The following is a 24,003-nucleotide window of genomic DNA, read 5'->3' on the forward strand; positions in this document are numbered from 1 at the left end:
CAGTTTTGATATTGTGGGTAAATACGTGTGAAATGGTAAAAATAAGCCTCAAATTAAAAATAAAACGACAAATAAATATTTCAATCTGTTTTATTTCATTATTCGCATCATTATTTTCAGATTATTTCTTGTTTTTTTTTTGTTTTTTTTCTTCGATTTAATATTCACAGCGACTTACATTTATACATTAGCTAGATACAAATTATGTATATTGTACACATTATTGTGCATTTATGTATATTGTGTAAATAATTTTATTATTGAGATAATATATTTTTCTTGATCATTTGAACGCTGACAACTTCTGTTGAAAGAAAAGTTGGATATTATCTTTAAATGCATAATGATTAATATTTGTATTATAAAACATTTTAGAATATTATTATCACAATATATTTTACTGTTTACGAAGTCAGTTTCTAGTTGTATTGCGTTCAAACAGCCAGAGTTTGGAAGCATGTCATATATTTGATATTTTGTCTGGATACAAAGTATTGCCTTGTAAGCGTTTCAATTCGAGTCATAATATAAATATATTTAAGGAAAGCCGACAGCGGCTATTATTCAAATCATTACTTGGCGGTTTGTTATTACAAAATACGTGATTTACTAAAAGTACAGTCACATGTAAAAATATTTTTACATCTTTGCAACATTAGTTTTTGAAGTGACAAAAATCTTTCTACATGTGACTTTTAAATACGATTCTAATAATGCAAATACCTTACTAAAAACAACTAAAAAAAAACTGTCGCCAAGAAACGTAAAAAAAATTAAGCACATTCATTAAGTGTCAAAATTTACTAACTAAAGCTTACAACTACACAGTACACGAATACCGTCAAATAAATATTAAAATTAAACTAAATAATATCATGATTTTCATTCCACGAAGCGAGGTCTCCTATTTTTTAAATAAAATGCCAATTCCTCTAATATATACATATAAAAACGTTTTTCAGATATAGTTCGTAGAAAAACCGCAAAAATATCCTAATACTGAAGAAAGAAAATGGCAGTACATAATAATAAAATAAAAGATAGGAATGAAAAAGACAAAAAGTCTCTTGGAACTACGTATTGTACATATTTTGGCGCGAGGTAGCTCAACAAGAAAAAAATCATACCTATTTTTGTAACAGAAAAAACTTCAGTACATGACATAAAACCTCGCGTTATTAAAAAAAATAACTTTTGCAAACTACTACTATTACGAGATAATAATATTATGCTAAATTTAAGACAGAAATGACTAAAACATCGACTACTAAATTCAATTATAAATACATCAAGAATTCTTTAAGAAAACTGAAATGTGCGCAGCTTATTAAAATCTACACAATTTTACATTATACTCAAGTAGAAAGCAGATTACGAAAATGTATATATTTATATGAAGAATAATAATTACATCGATGGATTCATTATAATGATATTTTAAGCAATCACAATTTAAATTAAAAGCATTAATTGATTTTAATAAGTAACGACAGACTTATTTAAAAGGGAATTAGAAGATTTTTTATACATAAAAAATACGTTTTCTTCATATTAACTTTCATTCACATATTAAGTTTTAGGAGTGTTTGCCAACTCCATGGCAAAGCTGTTTGTATAAGGCAAAAATCATGGATTTAATTCCCTTCTAAAATCACTGTCTGTCAGTATAATTCGATTTAGTATACCAGTCTAAATATCAGCCGATTGGGCAAGTTACTATGGAAGTCTGATGTTAACACAAATCCGTTTGTGCCTTTTGGGAGCTTACAACTGATATGAACTACAATTTTATATTACCAATGGTTCAATCTTGAGACCATATCTTAAGAAAGTTACATGGTTTTTTGGTAGATTTTTTTTGTATGCTCTCAAATATGAACCGTTACAAAATTGTAAACTAGAAAGAGGGAAATATTACATTATTACAATTAGCGAGCCAATCCGCATTGAGCGAGCGTGGTGATTAACGCTCAATCCTTCTCTATGAGAGAGGAGGTGCCCAGCAGTAGGACGATAAAAAAGCCGATAATGATGCGATAAGTGTGAGTCTCAGTGGTGCCCCCAAAAGGCATTAGATAATTAGTTTCCTACATTACGTTTTAGTTCGTTCTAGGAACTATTCTTTGGCTAAGCGATGTTTTGTGACTTAAGCTTGCAGGAGCCAAGCCGTGACTGTTTTGTCAACTTTTTTTGTAAGTACATTATAATAAATATTACGTTGTGTCTTCGACATGGGTTGTGCAAAGGGGAAATAAAATAAAAGTATTTGTTGCTGTTTCTGAAGATAATTAAAAAATGTTTTTTTTTTTTCAAAGGAGTTTTTCATATTTTTTATTCAAAGATTTATTTACTTTTTCATATCCCCCATGTCAACAAGAAATTCACGTTTAATTTAAATTTACGTTTTAGGTTACGTTATACGTCTAAGCGTGGAGATCTACGCGACTTTTACGTTAGTATGGACTAGATAGATATTTCTACAATCGCTAAGATTTGTCTTTAGTTCCTCCGTGTATACGTATTTAATGCTACTGGTACTATTTATTTATTTACCGCCGAATACTGAAACGTCACTCGACTAAGTTCTACTTAAAAATCATTCTGTCAATGTCATACTTACATTAAGTTGAAGCGACAGAAAAAGGAAATAAGTAAGACCTACAAGTTAAGTAACGTTTGAGTATTTCGAGGTAAGTCACATAGAATTGGATATAATTGTATTTCTATTCACCTAGACTACACACACTTGGGATAATTTTTATTACTATATTAGTAGTTTTTCACGTCAAATTCTGGCAACATTTATTTAAGTTTCATTGAATTATATGCTGGCACTTTTATTTTATGACAAAACTTACGTTACTATTATAAGGCATATTGCAGGTTGCATTTATTTATTTGAACCACTTGAAATTAATTGTCATGTAACAATTTCGTATGAAAATATGTGATATTGACAAAATTAAGTACTTATTCTTATACCTTACAATACTTTAGCTCTATTTGTGTATTTGTCACCATATTTCTAAGCATTTTTTCGTGCACTTTCTGGTGAATCACATTTAGTTGCATTTCTACTGCATCAACAGTCTACATCAAACTATATTATACTTTATATCGTGCGATATAAAATTCATTTTCACATGTCAATGTCTAAAATTGTTATATGGCAGTGTTCTATATTCCTATTGGACGGGAATACACTTGAGGTACTAAAAACTTTGTCACAACTTCCATAGCAAGATGCCGAACTTACGTACAATTGTGTAAATGTTACGAATATTAAATAAATACATTTTGGGCCAGTCCACGATTATATTTCACTATAATTACAAGTCACAGATGAGCTAACAAATGAAGTAACGCAACGATCAATCAGAGCTTAGATATATGACGCGATGTTTGCCGTCAACCAATCACGAGTCGTGATTGCGGATCGTGTCTCGTTTGATTTTTTTGAGTACTCCATTTATTAACTATTCTGTGTGCATATGCGATGCATATTTTTTTGTCGATTTTTAATTATTTTTGATACAAATGTCTACGCGTCATTTGTTCACGAATTTAGCAGGATAAGTATAAGAAGCCTTACAGAAGATGTTAATTGTCTTCAACGTGGCTCCTAACATTATTATAATAAATATCTCTTTCACTCCAGTGGCTTTTTTGGGACTAAATAATTGCACTGTGGTACCAGCAAAAGCAAATAGGTCAATTTTCAGGTAATTAAATTAAAAACGAGACAAATATATGTACAAATCATAAAAATATTTATCTCTACATGAAATTTTTACAACTCCAAGAACTGTTATGTATTAGGTAATAAAACCAGTGTGGTACTGGTTTTATTACCTAATACATTTTACTCAACTTTAAAAAAGGGTGATGTCAAAATAAAAACGATACCACAGTGCAGTAAACTTACTTGTATTTCTCTTGGACGACATACAAGTTAGTCGCGCGGTTTCACTCGTCGTCAGCGGGTTCGGTGCCGAAGTAGCGATCACCAAAGTTACCGATACCTGGAAGCACGTAGAACTTCTCGTTGATTTCCGGGTCTAGTGCTGATGTTACGATTTTTACCTGAAAAAGAAGAACAGTGTGAAACTCATTTGTAGGGTAGGTTGAATGCATGAGGAGATGCATTTATTTATATTTAACTTTGCGTAACTTAACATTATAAAGATTTGATCTATAGCGCTTATGAGTTTTCTTACAATTTATTATAAAGACTTCTAAATTATATAGCAGATAGTAACATCATCAGTTCGGCGTTCGGGTTCTTTGTCAAATCAAGACCAATATATGATAGATTGGCGATTTCATAAAAAAAAATGGGCGGGTTTAAAAGAAGGCGCATGAGGTCAGAGTCAGTAACGTTCCTTGTCCCCCCCAAATACCTGCAAATTGGTGCACTACTCTTTAAAAGATTTTGCGTCATGATGTCTCCTCATTTTGTTGTGAATGAGTCTGCTACGTTACGTGCGGGAACGCATAGGCGATAGAATGCATCCCTATATCGGCACGTCGCGTCGTGGTCGAGCAGCACGCGGATGGCATGAGTCTGCTACGTTACCTGCGGGAAGGCGTAGGCGATGGAGTGCACGCCGATGTCGGCCATGAGCAGCGACACGAGGCTGATGCGCTGCTCGGGCACGTCGTGGTCGAGCAGCACGCGGATGGCATGAGTCTGCTACGTTACCTGCGGGAAGGCGTAGGCGATGGAGTGCACGCCGATGTCGGCCATGAGCAGCGACACGAGGCTGATGCGCTGCTCGGGCACGTCGTGGTCGAGCAGCACGCGGATGGCATGAGTCTGCTACGTTACCTGCGGGAAGGCGTAGGCGATGGAGTGCACGCCGATGTCGGCCATGAGCAGCGACACGAGGCTGATGCGCTGCTCGGGCACGTCGTGGTCGAGCAGCACGCGGATGGCCATGATGGCGGCGGCGCCGGTCGCCACCGTCGCGTCCATCAGGATCACGCGGTAGTCTTTTATGTCTTTTGGGAGACGGAGGTAGTACAGCTGGAATTGGAAAGTTGAATGAGTAAAGTGATGAGAAAATTCTATAATTAAAAGCACTAAAACGCCACAACATTTTAAGGACTGTGTAAACATCGCTTTGTCTGTATAATTCTTAGATCAATTTTTACGATGGAAATAAAAATTTAAATTTCAGATTCCAGAAAACCTGACAACTAGTATTACCTAGAAGAAAAGTCTAGGCAAATGTTTTGCTTATTGTGTTCCGAGTGCCGAGCGCAAGTTGTATGCCGGTGGTTTCGGCTATAAAACATCGATGGTTTTTCGAATGGACTGTATTGTTGAGAAATGTACAAGAGTTATTGCGCTTTGGCATTTAATTGGAAGTCTATCACGCAGTGTGCACATACCTCAGGCTCGTCAGTCTGCTGGTTGGTCTGTATGAGTATCTTGCCGATGCGGATGTCCTTGCAGATGTCGCAGACGGCTTGCTCCATGGTCTCGCCGGCGCGGAGGATGGACACGCCGCAGATCTTCTCCACGTCGCATTTACGACCTTAACACAGTGGAAATAAGACCTATTATTGATTGGTTAAGAAGTCAGGGAGTCTAGCACAATAGTACGACCTTATTACCATGGAATAAGAGCTGTTACTTCTTGGTTAAGGTATCAGGGAGTAATAGACCTTAACTAGGTACGTACAAGACTTATTTTTGACTATTTAAGAAGTCATTGAGTCATAGGATCTCGCTGGACAATAAGTCTGACACCAGTCTTACCAAGGGGTATTGGGGTAACTGGTTTGAGGAGGTCAGATAGGCAGTTGGTACATGTAAAACACTGTACTCAGGTGCATCAAGTTGAACTAGTAAACTAGTTGACGAAATTGCTTGAACTAATATACGTGTTATCTTTTGTATGTTAAGTTTTTTTGATAAAAACTCAGTACCTATAGACTATTTTGAATAAAAATAATAATATACCTTTATAGCCGAACCCCTGCGGCGTGTCGACGACATGGTCGGAGTATGGCAGCAGCGACAGCGCGAACTCGATGACGAGCCGCATCAGGCGCTTGGAGTAGAAGATGAACTCGTCGCGAGGAGTGTCCTTGTTGCGGATGAACGTGTGGAGCCCTTGTACCTGATAAATGTACATACATTGTGTTAATATAATAAAAGTTGAGACCTTTGGCACGTTTTTAAGAAAAACATTTTTTTAACATTTTTTTAGGTCAATGTAAACGTCAGGTTTCTTAAAACAACTGTTTAAGATTGCGTGTGAGTTATATTTCATGTCAAATTTTCAGAATAAAGTGTTAGCAAACCAGACGTTTATGTTGTTGGTGATTGTTTATGGTGATGTGTTTATTTTTTTACGATTATTTTAATAGAAAATTATTATAACTATGTTGATAATTTATCCGCACGCGAATGTGAAGTAACCTACATCCTTTTTCAGGTTATCTGTGTACTATTTAAATACAATATTCGTTGAGTAATTTTGGCGTGAAGACGCGACACTTAGAACCGTAGCAATCAAACTTATAACACAACTTTTTTCCTGGGTGAATCAAAAATATGGGTTCAATTAAAACAATATGTTACCTGTGGCGTTTCCTTAAGCACGTAGAGCGAGTCGGGCACGGGCTGCCCGATGTGAGCGATGGCCAGCTTCTCGCGGACCTTGAACCCGCGCTGGAACAATACAACCATGTCAGTACACAAGTTCATTTGTATGGGCTACCAAGTTCAAATAAAATACAAAAATGCTTAAAAATAAATGCTCACTTTGTTGCTGTGTTGTTTACTGTGTTAATTTTGATACTGACTTCTAGTTTTTTTGAAATGTAGTAATTAGTAATCTTCAGCATATAAGGAGACCAGCCAGCTGCGCAGGACATAGCATAGTGCACGAGTATTTGCGCAGACACAGGTGCACTCACTATTCCTTAACTCTCATAGCCCGATGGGACGGCAATCCGACACCACCGGAGAGAGATCAGGTGCAGGACCGAAATTTACGTGCTCTCCGATGCCCGGGGGAAACAATCACCAACTTCCAGACACCAGGCTGCTTTGTGAAAGTTTGTATGACCTTATGTTTACTCACCAGCTGCAGTTGCTTATGCACATGCTGCACGATGAGGTGGATGGCGACCTTGTTCTCGCCGCCGCGGGGCACGATGATGTCGGCGTGGGCCATGCAGGGCGCGATGTAGCTGGTGTAGGCGGGCTTCACGTGCGTCATGTATTGTTTTAAAACGCCTTCCAGGTCGCGGCCGCGTTGCACTATGTCTCTAAAAATAAATATGGCGAGTTTGAGTAAAATCTGCCATGAAAATGATGCTAAAATAAAGTTTCGAGTTGATTATTTCAGTATAATCCAAGTTTTAGAAAACCCAAAAAGCGATTTAGGCCCGACCCGGAAACCGACCCTGACACCTCGGGCACAGCAGCCGCGGTTGCGACCACTAGACCAACGAGGCAGACTATACATATACGACAGTGTCGACAGTTTCATCAATACTTAGTACCTATCAGTTTTTCAGTCAGAATCATGTGTATATATTATATCTACACTATATATCATAGGTATACTCTATATGTACATTTTATGCTTGCCAATAAATATTTTTGATTCTGACACTTCACATAAATGTGAAAGTTACACAAAAACTATTGAACACCAGACATGGGCGTAGCCACACTGGGGCAAGCTGGGGCACTTGCCCCACCCTGGGCCCTGACTCTGACCTATAAGGTGTCTGATTAAACAATGTTTTTTTACTAACTCTAACTAACAACATATGTACTATCCGTAAGTTATTGCACAAAAAAATTGTCGACTTTGAAAAGAGCGCGATCAAAACAAAATACACGCTCGAGTTCCTGAACGTGCGCGGTGCGCGCGTCATTTGAAAGCGAGCCGTATTCCCTAAAAGAATAGTTGCTATGTGGCGTAGCGGGCCGAGCCGTCCATCTAATCCAAAAAATAATGCATTGAAAGACATGGACCTGGTAGATGTGATTAAAATTTCGGAAATGCAATTTTATCCTAGTGTAAAAAACCTGTACAATAGAACGATCGTTTAGCACAGTGGTTCTTAACCGGTGGTCCGCGGACCACTGGTGGTTCCTGGAGGCATTCCGAGTGGTCCGCGAAGCTTAGCTGCGCGAGATTGCTATACGTTAGCTAACTTTATTTTTATCGACTTATCTATGCGAGCGAAGGGGTCTTCGTATGGACGTAAATCGGGTGTGTCGTACCTAGTCCCCCCATTCATGAAAATGTATATTTGGGCGACATTTTACGTAGTTCTTAGTTTTAAGTCTTAAAAAATTATAAAAATTTCGCGCTCGCTTCGCTCGCGTATTCAGAAACTGTGTTATGTTTGTATTTATCAGGAAAAAGAAAGTTAAGTACGTTTGGGCAAAATTTTACGTAATGGGTATTTGGTTTAAGTCCGATAAAAACTTCGCGCTCGCTTCGCTCGCGTATTCAGAAACTATATGCCCTTACTTTTGGCTTTTGTCCTGTGTGTGATTGTTAATTTTCTGTACCTGAAAATATAAACCTCTCAAATTAAGAGATTAACAAGTTTGAGATTAACGGCTCAAGATACAAAAAATCGCCCTCCTCCGGGGGATAGGTTGACTGCTGCCCCACCCTGAGCCCAAAGCTGGCTACGCCCATGACACCAGAGTAACTTATAGAACACCGAGGGGAACAGCTAATCTATACATATAATAAATCTGTAAAAAAACTGTGTCTGTACATTGAATATATTAAAAAAATAATAATTGGGTGGGGTTTAGAAACAGTAATGGAGCACAAATCCAAAAAAAAAATCTGTCTGTATGTCTGTAAGTCTGTATGTCTGTATGTCTGTTTGTTTGTACACGCTAATCTTCGGAACTACTGGACGGATTTCAATGATTTTTTGTTGTATCAGTATTAAGCCTGGTCAACATATAGGCTATAATTTATCTTCGAAACTTGAAGACCTGATGCAGAACACCAACAGACCAACAAAACTATAAGAGATACAAAAATGGTGCCATAGCAAAAATTGTTTCATGTGATGAGCATTTTCAGCTGAGATAATAAATTTTAAGATCTGGAACACCTGATGTGGAACCCCAAGAGCCCAGCTTCTCTGTACCATATACAGGTATGACGTTTTAGCAAAAGTTGTTCAACTTGATAAGCACTTTCTATTGACTTATACAAATTGAAGATCTAAAACACCTGATGTGGAACTCCAGGGGCCCAGCTAGACTATGGCATATAGAGGTATGACGTTTTAGCAAAAGTTGTTCAATCTGATAAGCATTCTCTGTTGACTTATAAAAACTGAAGATGTAAAATACCTGATGTGGAACTCCAGGAGCCCTGCTAGACTATATGAAACATATGAAGATATGACGTTTTAGCAAACGTGGGGCCGAAGCCAACACGCTGAAGCCCTTTTGAGACAACTTTAATGAAATGGTGACACAAAATCGACGATTATCCCTTTATACACTATAGAAATGAACCCAAGGACAATCCCCGGTGGACGTCGTTAAAAAAAGACAATCCCCGGTTTTGTGCTAAACTATTGCTAACTATGGACGAAAACTACTTGGGCTATTGTGATGGGATGTTAGTGGATGACAATGAATTAGGTACATGTAAAAACAGCAGGTGGAGACTCGCCACCTCACTTACTGGGCCCCCGGGAACCAGTCATTGAATAGCAACAAGAGGGCAACAGGGACATGAGCGGCTGAAGGGTGAGGATACCTCGGCGGACTTTAAACGCAGATTACATGCTCCCTGTGCTTACCATGAGGCACCTACCCTCCGAGCAGGGCTACTAATCCTGCTCTAGCGACTCCACTCTGGACGGCCAAGCCAAGCCAGAGGCGTGAGACCTACCCCCGTCATGGTTCACTCCGACCGGCCGGAGATGGGGGACAGTATACACTCCCTGGAGAACTCAGTATATATAGCCCCGCGGGGTGGCTACTCCCCGTCATCAGCCTCAGATGTCCTGAGGTGCCTATATCTCATTATTATTGTTGTTATTATCTCAAGAGCCTTTGTCCCAATTATGTTAGGGTCGACATCCAGTCACGATGCAACTGAGTACCAGTGTTTTACAAGGAGCACCTGCTTATCTGACCTCCACAACCCGGTTACCCGCTCAACCCAACACCCCTTGGTAAGACTTACTGGCTTCTGACTACCATAACGACTGCCAAGAATGTTCAATGACAGTCGGAACCTACGGTTTAACATCCCCTCCAAATAACGGTCATTGGTATCCAAAATATACGTAGAAAGTACATACGAACTTAGAAAAGTTGCATTGGCAGGCACTTGCCAGACCTGGAATCAAAGACGCACGCTCATACTTGAGAGATTGGTTCTCTACCCACTAAACCACCACGAATTCCACTAAGTCACCACGACTTTGTCATCTATTTAATGTTTTTTTACGTAATAATACGTGTAATATTTTTGCCTCACACAACTTAAATGCGGACTAATTAGAATCACTACTTTTATCCCTATGGTCACGTCTATTGTGACTATTCAGATCTTTGATTTTGCTGACCCCGTAGTCGCTGGCATAAGGGACAGGATCCGCGTACGAAGTCGCGGGCAGAAGCTAGTGGTAAATAAAAAATACATACAATAAAAATGGCAGTATCCTTACCTCCTGAGTCTTCTAGCGAGTCGTATGTCAGCATCCGTGTCCACAAACACCTTCATGTCTAACATTTTGGTGACCTCGGCGTTGTAGAACGCTAGTATACCTTCGAAGATGATCACGTTTGCACCGTACATTGTTTTCTGTGAACAAACGTTAGTGTAAAATAGCTTGCTTAAAAAAAGTTGAGATTCAGGCGTTAAGTATAAGGAAAAATATTTAACGGAGTTAAAGCGAAATATTACAAAATTTTCTTCATTCGGGTGTGGTGAAATATTTTCTATTCTATGGGGTATTTTTATAAGGTTAGGCAGTATGCGTGTTTAATTAGTAAGTATCAATTAGATGGGTTATTTATTTAGACCAATAATTTCTTTAAATATATTTTTGTATCAAAAGTTTTTAATCAATTTATATATTTCTCACATTCAAATTGAAGAACACCAAAAAATCTGACATACCTATGAAAAGAAGACCATGTTTTATAATAAAGTGTTTGTATTTTTCAAAAACATATATGTCTATTTAAAGTTAGGTAAAGGTATAGAAAGTTTTCTATAGAAGTAAACTATCGTAAGTACCACTTACGACAGTTCACACTTGGCACGTATAAGGCAGTATTATGAAGATTAACAAGCGAATTCTTATGCCATATATACTCACAGTCCTGTTCTCCCTTGAATGCGTGACATAGTTGTAGATAGGAACCTCAACCTTCTTGCCTTCTCTCAGTCGCTGCAGCACAGATATAAGCAGCTCTATGTCGAACGCGTCCGGGTGATCGAAGTTGTATTCATTGCGGGTCGCCGCTTGGTGCTGTTTCTCGTTAAGTACCTAGAATTAGAAATAGTTTTGAATATTGATTTATATTTTGGATTTGTACAAAAAAGGAAATGTTGAAAATATTGAAAGAGTTTGGATAAAAAGTGGTTTTATACAGCCGCAAAATAAGTTCCAGAACTTTGGAACAGGAATGGTTTTTTTTTTCTTAAAATATTTGATTTTACCATGGTTTTAGTTAGAAAGAAAATTGATTGGATCATTATTAAGGTTCATAAAATGGCAGCTCGTTGAAGTTATTGCTGGCTAGGTATACATAAATAGTTCATCTTTACACAGGTTTATGAAAATATTCGATATCAAAACTTTTATACAAGTATTATTTATTCCGAGTATTGCTGTTTACGTTATAACTAGACTATAGTAAGTAGGAATGTAAACCAAGACGAATTGTGAATGGAATTCTCGAGTTGATAAGTAACACGACATTTTTTATTTCTTTTGTAAATTTCATGGTATTTTGCATGACGAAAACGTTGATATCGTTTGCCATATTATTAGTTAAGCCTTAGAAATTAGACATGTTCTGATTGCTAAGGCTCAACTATTATTATTTATAATATTTGCTGTTATTTTTCGTCCGGTACCTAAGTAGTGATTACTGATTATCCTACAAAAGTTACACACATTTGACTAACCGCAAAAGCGTTGCTATCGCTACGATTCGGGATACACACTACCTACGTAAAATAGCGAACTAAAAAAATCTCAGAACTCAGGTACCGAAAAATTACGAAAATAATAAACGATCAAAAACCTAAGAAAATGTACAACACCGATACAAAATCCAAACTCACTTTGTAGAATGAGTCCATACTGACAATGGTGACCCATGGTATGTTGAGAGATTCTATGATTTTTGCGGCCACCGTCGTCTTGCCCGACGCGCTGGCACCGCATATACCTTCGAACAAAACCATAGGGTAACCACTAGTGTACAAATACTACATCTACTGAACCATCTCTTCAACATCATGGGCACAGAAAGTAAGAAATACGCGTTTTTGTAACTGTTCTACTATGTGAATCTTATTTTGAGGGAGCGGAAAATTCTCACATACAATATAATATTTTTATGTCACGGTTGTTATGTACGCAAACATTCTTAAACTTAAAAACTAGCAATCAGATACGACGTTATACTTACTGTGCACAGATATACCTTGGACTCATGACCCTCAGTTAAATCTTCGTGTAACTGAGTTTTTGCGTCAACATATTGTCTTCTTTTTCTATAAGTTACGTGGTTGTAAAGTAACGTATGTGCAACCTTTTTTCATACATAACAGTTGCAGACGTATAAAGACGTAAGTGGAACTCACCAATAAGGAAGGGCTCGACCTCCTGCCCTCCGGTGCAGTTATACCAGGGCGGTCGTCCAGCGGTGTATATAGTGCGTCTGTCAGCATGAAGTATGCTCTCCGCCGTGGTACGTTTGTTCGACTGAGACATCGATGTGGTGCGCACGCGACGAGCGCGAGGCGACTTAAGGATATTTGAACCTGGAACAAAGGTTTTGGTTTTCATATAACTGAAGTAGGTATTTGGGGTTGGTTAAGTTAAGATTAGGCATTATTTTCGGAATAAGTATCATGTTTTTAACGAAGCTGAATTAAAATAAAAGGGAACTGATCTAGAATCATAGTCAAACAAAACAGTTTGTCTAATATAAGAAAGATTTTGTCAAAGAAATTAAAAAAAATTACTAGTAAACAATTTTTTTACGAAGGATACTGTCGTATCTACAATAATGTCATTATTGTATCTACAAAAGTCATAAACAGACAAACAAAACACGACATAACTATTAGGACTTAAGTCACAATTTATGAACGTAGCTGCTCATTAAATTAGCGCACGTGACGCGAGCACGTTCACGTTAATATGGTTCAATTGCACTCAATTACATCGAAATACTATATGCAAACGATACTTCTAATATTGAATTTCGAGCAAACATTGACGTAATAAATAAATTTAGGAATAATTTGCATCGAAATATCTATAACTTCCGTCATGTTTGGATAAAAATCAAAATCTCCACATTAGCATTTTGCAAATCTGATTTCAAGTGTCAATGTAAACCAGTTCCAAGATTTAAGTGTGAAAGCGACGGCATATAGCTTCAGGTTAACTACATTATGTAAGGACAATACTGCGTATAGACGTTTGTTTATGAAATAAACAAAATTAATAAGTCACCTGTTTATGAACTTCACGCTGACACTTAGCACCCACAATCGAACGTAAGTAAGTACAGATTCACACAATATATATATGTTAGTTTGTATGTACCTACTGTTAATATCACGGAAAAAACAACACAAGAGTCGAAGATTAGCACTTCTGTCACTGACTAGTCAATTTTGTAACTAGAAAGATAACACTTTTTCAAAACCCAAAGCTCACAGTACCACGCGATCCAAACTAACAAAACGGTTCTGCAAACTTTGATAGTAATACGAGGCACTGTATTATATTACCTACGTATTAAAATTGCGATAACTTTTAACTGTATATCACGTTCACATAACTGGAGGTAATTAACCGTTTTTATACACTTCCTGTCTCAAGTTTCGTTAGCCAACTATCAGATGTTTGTCTACAGTAAACATGGTGTAACTTATCGTGAAAGATTGGACACATTTATTATATTTTTCGGTAGTCACTTTTCCTGTGTCGTAACACAGTGTTCTTCCGTGTCCAGTCAAGGAACTACTAATTCTTTTAATCACTGACTGAGGTTATTGTTATGGTCGGTCAATGTCGTCTGATGAAGTGAATTACCCGTGAAGGTTGACTCAAAGAGTTTTTATTCGCTTGAATTACATTTGAACACTTACTATTGTTGAGCTACAGATTTTTGATAAGGCTGTAGATATAATTGAGGCACCTTTTCAGCAATATTTATTTTCAGACAATATGTCCTTAGTTAAGTTGAAAAATAACTGTAGTGTCAACGTGGGCATATCTCTTAATACAGTTATTTTAGAACTGTATTTTCCTCATACCTAAATAAAAGTAGATTCCCAAGCATTCATTGAACAATCAAAATGGTAGCATTTTATAGCAGCCACTGAGTTACCTTATAATCATTATACGGTAACTTCTGTATTATAAGCTGGAAGAAATTGTAAATATTTAAGATGAACCCACAATTTTTTTCATTTTGACTGCACCACTGCAAACAATGGCATACGGATCATTGTTTTGTCAAGAAAATTCAATAACATTTGAATGATTTGTGGTCAATTCATCGTAAGATAATAAAGAAACTCCATACAGGTACATAATAATAGCCTTCTTTGCAGTGGCGGCCCTAGGGGTGTGCGAACTGTGCCACCGCACAGGGCCTCGCGCTTGGGGGGGCCTCGCGCTACAACCCAAACTAATATAAAAAAAATTATAAATCAAAAATTTATATCTGGTCCAAGAAAAAAAAAGTTCATTTTGTGTTAGTGTTTACTTTTTGAGTCCTCAATTTAACAAAAAGTTATAACACCAAAGAAACAAAAACGACTGGCTCTCGATCCAGTCATGGATTCTTTTTATTTGTGCCTAATTCCGAGTTTAATTTGAGAGTCCTTAAACAAACAATTTAAAAAAATTCATGCTCGCTGCGCTCGCGCCTGTCACTTGACAGTGCCTTTGCTTCTAGCTTGATTAGAGTACTTTTATGTTCCAAACCCCAAAAATTTTCGCGCTCGCTGCGCTCGCGCCTTCACCTTGCCCTGTTGTTTATTATACAAGTTTAGGTGCTATAGTGACCCGAAGCTCAAAAATTTTTGCGCTCGCTACGCTCGCGGGTGCTTTACTTTCCACTTGTTTTGTTTTTTTTTTAACCGAACTTAGAAGGTAGCTCCGCTTTTAAGTCCTTTTATTAACAAGAAAATAACTCCTAGTTTCCGTATGAACTTTCTTATTTACGACGTTCGAACTACTCAAGTCACAATCTTTTAATTCATAGAGGGCGCTTGGGTCATGATTGCACCCGGGCGCTACGTGAGCCGACGGCCGAGACGGCCCTGAATCAGTTTTACGAAGAGCTGAAGCTTATCTCGGTGCATAATATATCGGGTGTCATCCTCCGAGCCTTTTTCCCAATCATGTTGGGGTCGGCTTCCAGTCTAACCGGATTCAGCTGAGTACCAGTGCTTTACAAGAAGCGACTGCCTATCTGACCTCCTCAACCCAGTTGCCCGGGCAACCCGATACCCCTTGGTTAGACTGGTGTCAGACTTACTGGCTTCTGACTACCCGTAACGACTGCCAAGGATGTTCAATGACAGCCGGGACCTACAGTTTAACGTGCCATCCGAAACACAGTCATTGGTGTCTAAGATATACTTAGAAAGTACATACAAACTTAGAAAAGTTGCATTGGTACTTGCCTGACCTGGGATCGAACCCGCGCCCTCATACTTGAGAGGTTGGCCCTTTACCCACTAGGCCACGGGTGTGTCGTTCACAATCACATTAAATCATATCGCATATACTTTATGATATTCTATGGCGAATTGTAAAAAAAATAACCTAATCCATTCAGTGGTTTAACCACAGGAGTCATTTTTCGTTTTTATAATTTACAACATCATGTGTAAAGCAGAGATAAAGTTAGGAGTATCGTATGTTTTGATCAGTTGACAGCTGTCAGTTCTCAAGGGAGAATTTCAGTTGTTTGTAATGACTGACTTTTATATGGTGTTCTAATTTTTGCACATTTTTATTCCATTTACTTTGTTTGAAAAAAACATTGTTTTATTTTTACGTATTTTTCTTTTATCTTTGTGTTAATCGACATATATTAACCAGTATATTAACGCATTTCATTTAATGTGATTATGAACGACACACCCGATATATTAGAAAATAATTTGATTGAAATTTATCCCACTACCGAAATAGTCTTGAGAATTCGAATAATAAAATAATAATATCGAAAAACATGTTTTTCGAGGCTTATAATTATTAAAAAATGTTTAAGGAATCCGATGACACAAGATCGACTTTCAGCCCTTGCTATTCTTTCGATCGAAAATGACGTTGCTCATTCATTCGATTGTTCTGCTTTAATTAAAGATTTTAGTCTTAAGAAAAGTCGAAAGCATCAGGTCATGTTAATATTTGTTAATTTTGTGATTCTTTAAATATGAACTGTAGTAAAAAATAAATTTTATTAATTTGTTTAACTTGAGCGTTTCTCCTCAAGCGTGACGATTAGCTTAATCAAAACACCAGCTTACTCTCGCAACACATACTTTTCATGTAGGACAAAGGGCCTCGCATAGACCTGCCGCACGTAGCCTCGCAATGGCTAGGGCCGCCGCTGCTTCTTTGTACGAACTACTTTACCTCAGCGAAAACTCAGTTCTACACTAATCATTATTGAGAAATGGAGAATATAGGAACATTCCCTGAACGCGGTCACAACAGTTTTACCCGTAACCCACATACGACGTTATACGTCTGTAAGCTTCGTCGAAGTTCACAAGTAGTGATATGTCTTAGAGCATTTTACCAACCGAAGATGACATTCCCTGACAAAGCCCAAAAGAGGCTCGTATGTATACAAGCATCAAGTTTATGCTTGTGTCTGTTAATTTTATTCTGTGTGTGCGTAACCATGAAATTAAAACAGCATGAGTGAGGTGCCTCGGTCCCCTGCGTAAATTGGCTGTCATTTTTGCGTAGAGATTTGTGTTCATGACAAATCCAGTTGGTTCAATGCTCTAAGGTCTGTATAGGTAAACTAAACGCGAATTGCGCTAATATGGTGGAGTGTCACGTGCGGGCAGAACCGTGTAACAAAACGTGAATTGAAAACAACGCGAACACGCGAGCAATTGTTTACGAAAAAGTAAAATAATACTACGTAGACTCTACAGCGGAACGGATTCATAATTGTACGGAATTACAAGAGTCAAAGATACTTTGAAGTTAATAGTTTTTGTGTTTGATATTCTAATGTCAATTAAGTAATTTAATCACCATTTAAATGTTATTATACCTAATTACCTACATTATTATAAAAACAATCTTGTCTGTTACATAATTTCCAGTTTTGATAACATTTAAGGTACTATTGATCTGAGCTAAGTATTTTTATTTTATTTATAGCCAAGCAAGGTGAACCAGTGGCGTTTACATTATTCCGATCTGTGTATTTCTTTTTTCAAAAGCGTTTCTACAATTTGCGAATACTTAGTTAGATACTAATAAATCTACGCACACTTAGGCGTCGTCCTAATTAGCAGCGATCGCGCGATGGCGCGATGCGTTTTTCATCTAAGACGTTGTTCCAATTGACAGCGATCGCACGATGACACGATGCGTTCTCGTCATGCGACGAGTTCAAACATACAGATTTCATCAGAGTGTCCTATTTGAACCTCGGAACCTCGCAAGTGAGATCGTGAGATGAAAAACGCATCGCGCCATCGCGCGATCGCTGCCAATTAGGACGACGCCTTACACTATAAAGAGGATTTTTTTGTTGGTTTCTACCTCAACGGTCCCGAAACTGTGGTTGGGAAGCTACACCGAACCCCAGATGGCATAGGCTATATTCTATCCAGGTGCGGTAAGTGGTCTCCATGTGCTGAGGGTGAAGTAGCAAAACCGACATAATAATGTTTCAATTTGACATGGCGAAACAATCATTAAATATTTACTCAGTTTCATTATAAGACAAAAACAAACAGGTACGTGCTGACGTTCACATTGCGTGCACATGGTCACGTCTTCTCATTCACCATATGTGCAGTATAAAGGTCAAACGACTCGCTGTGCAAACAACGTCACAATGGCATCGCGGTCATTAATTAGGGGCAGACTTTCAACAACCTTCATTCTTAATTCTAGTCTTTTATCGGCTTAGTCAGTGAAGTACTAGAATCGGGCAAAAGTTTGTGCTACAATCGGGACTTTTTCATTTTTGTTTCTTCTAAGGTCTAGCCTGGGCGTAGCGTTTTGGTTAACAGAGGGTTTCTATAATCCATCCGTTGATTTGCGATTGGAGATTGAATTTTGACATACGCTTCATATAAATTATTTATAGAATTAGAAACATTATTATTTCAATTTTACTAAAATATTAATGAGTATTTTTGATTTGAATTTCCTGAAAAACTAACGACGACTCGAAGAGAGTGCAGTCATGAGTAAATCTGAATAAAATAGTCATGATTTGTCAATTAGAGCATTAGAGCGCTAAACGTCGTAAGTATACTTAGATCAGTTAACACTTCGTTGACATACCTATTTCTAAAATAAATACATCAACTGTTAAACGGAAGGAAAAAAATATTTAAAACGGAATATAACGCTCTTATAATAAAACATTTTTACATTGGTGAATCGTAGGTATTCTCTTTTAAACAAAATACAACTTTAAGTAAAGTATACCTACAACGTATACGACTAGTTCGCACATTTGAATTCCGGTTACATTTTATTTACAAGATGATAAGCATCACATGACATAATAGTTTACTGTTATAAATACCTAGTAGGAAAATAGACCCTTTTTTATTAAAGCTCATATTATATTAACACCGTTTTTCAAAAATAAAGCCTGTTTTAGAGACCCTTTCGATGGGAAATCATCAAATGAGCCTTATCGCTGTGGTGCAGCATGAGGAAGTGTCAGACTCTTACTGACTAAAACACACCATTAAACCCTTTAGGTACGTATAATAATTCTTTCGTACAATCCCGCAGTGTTTTAGTGACCCTTAATTAAGAATACTGGTATCCTATAACAGTAGGTACAGTAGGTCACTATGTGTGGTCTCCATATCAAGTCGTCTCATCTTACTTTGCAAACCCATGGATCATAACACCAGACAAAAATATACTTTAGCGTCCATACATAAGGTTTAATTTCAATTATTCAGTTGGTAACAATGCTTGACCTTAGCTGCAGTCATACACATGTGCGGTAATATTTATAAACTTTCTTTTATTTTCTTTGAGACAACATAATACAATGGTCAGTAACATGTAACTGCGAGTTATGCAGTTATTGTATCATTGGGTTTCGTCGGATGTTTTATAACCGATGAATTCAGGAATTCAGGTGTAAGAAAGAACAATCGCAAATATCGAGAGAAGTCTGAATAATCTCGGGGTATCCATGGATATGTAGACTGTACCTAAAAGCAAGGTCCTCCTCATCTGTCTGCATGTAATTTTCATGCGATTTTCACCAATAGAAAGAGGCATCAATGCTTACGGTGGGTCGCTATTTATATATATAGTTATGTAGTACTCTCATTTAGGTCACAGGTGCAACACGCAGGTACAACAGAGTAAATAAAGCTCTTGTTCTCGAAATCAATCTAGTATAAAAGTATATCAATTTACCGAGTAGGCGACACCTTTCACTACATCTTAGTTTCATGTACGAGTAACAAATACATACTTCTGTATGATTGTTTAGTTTTTTCAAACTCAAAACTCAAACTCAAAATATTTATTTGCATGTTAAGGTTGTACAGTTCGGTATAATCATCATCATTTTCCGAGACTTTTTCCCAACTATATTGGGGTCGGCTTCCAGTCTAACCGGATTCAGCTGAGTACCAGCGCTTTACAAGGAGCGACTGCTTACCTGACCTCCTCAACCCAGTAACCCGGGCAACCCGATACCCCTTGGTTAGACTGGTTTCTGACTACCCGTAACGACTGAAATGGATGTTCAATGACAGCCGGGACGTACAGTTAAACGTTATTTCGGTATAAAATAACAAATTAATACTATATGTATAGGTATACTTTATAAGCAATAAGTACTTTAATGTATATCTAAAGTAGTAACCCACACAAATTGTTGTTTTTAATTGCAGTTTCCTAGGAATCGTTACGGCGACTGACCCCGTTGTCCGACATAGGTTAATGCCACGTACTACGTTCGCATACAGTAGACAAATGATCTAAAAGTCTAAATATAGAAAATCGTGAATCAGCTGTTGTTCATATCTTCCTGAATTAATCGTTTTCGTTCTTTGTCTGTCTGATATCTATTTTATATTAAAAAATACAAGATATTCTCAAAATGCCCGAAAGTCACGTGACTCAAATGTCAATTTAACATAAAAACTACTGGACGAATTTTGATGAAACTTTACCGAAATATAGCTTATAAACCTGGACAAATTTTAGGGTACTTTTTATTCGGATGCGGTCCTAGTTACCTCGGGTTGTAGGCATAAGCACGAGCAATTGGAAGGTTACACGTTAGGGGGCGTTCATAAAATACGCTTGACGTTTAAAGGGGGGGGAGGAGGGGGTTATACAACAAACAACAGTAACGTTGGGTTGCCCGGGTAACTGGGTTGAGGAGGTCAGATAGGCAGTCGCTGCTTGTACAACACTGGTACTCAGCTACATCCGGTTAGACTGGAAGCCGACCCCAACATAGTTGGGAAAAAGGCTCGGAAGACGATGATGGGGTTCTACACTTACCTGTTGAAGGAGGTCTGTAGGGTCTCACGTTGGGGACCGTGGTGGGGGACGCGGGCGCCCTCGTCGAGTAGTCATCGTCATCCAGGAACACCTGCTCGCTCAGCTCCAGCGCGAGTTCTGTGTCACTGTAAGTTATCACAGTTTACATTTAGAACCTCATATACTTACAATAACCTTCAAATATCTGCCAGTTGATTAGCCCACTAGAGATAGATTTATTGAAATCCATCATTAACGATATTCTATAGATAGATCAACGCGTTCACACGAGCGAATTTTCCGCTCGCGCGACACAGCTCGTACGAATCGAAAAAACCGAGCTGAAAATACGCTAGTGTGAAGCGCTGTAATGGTGAATAATGAACGTGACGGGGTGCGAATTTGCGTGACAATACCAGCTAAGATTGTATGACGTGAAAGTGATGGTTTCAGTGGTGACAATTTGTACCTTAATTAATTATAATAACACAGGCCACATTTGAATAATAGGACCACCATATATTTAATACTGAAACAAGCTTTCAATTGTAAACTGATGACGCAATATCACTTTCATAACTTTAGAATTGCATAGTATACAAACATAATACTTATATAACTAGTGAGAACTGATGTATTAATGATTAATCAGAATTTATCAGTATCAGTGATGGGAAAACCACGTAAACTGTGCTATCTGCGGACGGTCCGCGATAACGCTTGATAAGCGAGAGGTGTGTCTAAAATAACTACGGTTTAATGGACTGTAAACGAAAATAAAAAAAAATGGAAACAGTTTAAAACTAAGCAAAAGGTCTCAGCATTCACTACCTGTCAATTTTAGACCGAGATGAGACAAATTATATAAGTTTTTATATAATTTGACCATAAAACAATTTGTGATTGTAATATGGAGATAATGAAAGAGAATAAACTGTGAACTGTGATTATAAAAATGATTTAGGTAATTATTTTTTTTAAAGTTTAATAAGTAACTGAAATGATTGATTTTAAAAAAATATAGAGAATGTGAAACGTGAACATGTGGACCAATTTTTCAGTGCTGGTTTAAGGAAGCACTAATCTAACTAAAAATAAAAAGAAAATCATCAAATGGCCCCTCCCGCTGTGGGTTAGCAGCATGAGGGAGTGTCAGACTCTTATTGACTAAACCCATCATGTTCCTACTGAAGCCCTTTATGTATCAGAGTCGCGGTAACTCTTACGAACAATCCCACAGGCCCGGCAGGCCTTGCCCCTAGTGGGCCCTACTGGTCCTTCCGGAGGAGCTATGAATAGAATATTATAAAAATGGAATAAATACTTAGGCAGTGTGTTACTTAAATTGTGTGTTCATGTTTTATTTGTAGGCTTTAAAACTTGACTGTATCAACACAACACTGTTTACATTGTGTTATCTGTCTGTGATTTATTGTTAGTTGCAGTTATTTTAGTAACAGCACAATGTTTGCTACCTTTGTTAAGGTACTCCATTCATTTTGTTTAAGTATTAAAGTTTTTGACATACGTCATATTCCTCTATTGCCCTTTATAATAAATGATAAAAATACAGTACATCCCAACACTTTGATAACTATGTTATAGTCTAATATAATTTTGAATAGGAGGTCAAGATGACTAGTGATAATTAATTTGGAATAATTTTAACTTCAATTTTGTTTAAATGTATGTAAAGGTTAAACTTGTGTTGATAACAAAGGCACTTGCACAGATACCAATATTGGATCAAGGTTATTTGCAAAACATTACTTCAATGCATTCATATCACTTTTTCCGAGCTCTTTATAAACACAACAGTATCAGTGTTTTCTTATCATCTGTCCAATTGTTATTAGTCTAAATCCTGATAAAGGAAATGTGAATTTCATGTTTACATAAATGATATGAAGGTCATTATCACAGCATTGACATCTATAGTAAAGATTAGTCAACAAACATCCTCAACATGACATCGTGGTGGGCTAGACTTGCTAGAATGCTATCACTACTAACAAAAAGCTGCTAGCCACAGAAACATGATAATTTGCTCCCTGGTGCATAAGCAAAATTATAAAAACACATTTCTACAACATAAACTGCGTGTCTGCACTCCACAAAAGCCGGCGGCTAGTCACACAGACGACCTAACATCGTATTGACTGGATATCTTACGGATTTGAGAAGATCAATGGACCTGTCTCCATGGCCTGGTATTTCCGAGAGTCGTCGCGCTAGACGGCGTGTTAGGACACGTTTAGTGCCGACCACGTGCTGTCACGCCGCGATTATTCAGCGAGAAGCGAGCTGCCAATGAACTAAATGATTTTCTAAAAATATCACAATGCGTGCAGAGGTTATAATGCAATGTTGCTTCCACGAATTATGATCTCAAATTTTTACACAAAAACACGACACGCGAAAACACCTCGTAGACCGGGTGATGACTAAGCCAGCACAGAAAACGATTCTTCAATAGCGCATTTTTATAACACTAGCCAGCTGTTTAAATAAACATTTGAGAAGGTTAACAGACTCGCTTTACCTATCGGAGCTGGCAGAGCTGGGCGTTTCAAATTTATTCAGCTTCCCAGCCATCACTTGGGGTCGTTTCCCTGTCAATTATATTAAAAAATACTAATAATTTATTGTAAAGAATTCACGACAACGACTTGTATGTATGCACACGCAAGTAGACAGGACAAGTAGCAAAATTGACATTAGTCCGTCTAGAAACTGGTCATCATATCTCTGATGCGTCATTGAGCAAGTGGGCAATATAAAATCAATAAAATTTAATGTCACTGCATTTATTAAATAAAAGAAGAGATAAGTAACAAATAATATTCAATTTAGTAAGTTAAGATAAAAGAATCGTTTTGTTTATATTCTTTTATATAATGTTTTAAAACTAAGCATAAAATGCTTTTTTGATTCTGAACGTACGTAAATTGCGTTTCAATTCACTCAAGGAAGTAACCTAAAAACAACGCGCCTGCTGCATGATTGATTGTTTTACAGTTATAGTAATTTTGG

At 37.5% G+C, this 24,003-nt stretch overlaps 1 protein-coding gene across 2 annotated transcripts; it reads right to left on the reverse strand.

Moving 5' to 3' along the window:
* Positions 1-74: 74 nt before the first annotated feature.
* On the reverse strand, positions 75-23,961 carry LOC110375570 (uridine-cytidine kinase-like 1). Of its 2 annotated transcripts, none has more exons than XM_049851955.2 (12): positions 23,513-23,961; positions 20,992-21,116; positions 12,849-13,028; positions 12,324-12,430; positions 11,350-11,520; positions 10,693-10,829; positions 7,098-7,284; positions 6,593-6,682; positions 5,969-6,128; positions 5,395-5,540; positions 4,829-5,026; positions 75-4,083 (listed from the first exon to the last, which is right to left on the reverse strand). In XM_049851955.2, the coding sequence occupies exons 1-12, from the start codon at positions 23,563-23,565 to the stop codon at positions 3,967-3,969; spliced, it is 1,671 nt and encodes a 556-aa protein (XP_049707912.1). In that variant the 5' UTR covers positions 23,566-23,961; the 3' UTR covers positions 75-3,966. The 2 variants fall into 2 exon arrangements, with proteins under 2 accessions (XP_049707912.1, XP_063893093.1); XM_064037023.1 differs by lacking the exon at positions 75-4,083 and adding an exon at positions 23,143-23,274 and having other exon boundaries at positions 4,672-5,026; positions 23,513-23,680.
* Positions 23,962-24,003: the final 42 nt, after the last annotated feature.

The sequence above is a fragment of the Helicoverpa armigera genome, chromosome 11, assembly GCF_030705265.1.
Source record: "Helicoverpa armigera isolate CAAS_96S chromosome 11, ASM3070526v1, whole genome shotgun sequence".
NCBI lineage: Eukaryota > Metazoa > Arthropoda > Insecta > Lepidoptera > Noctuidae > Helicoverpa > Helicoverpa armigera.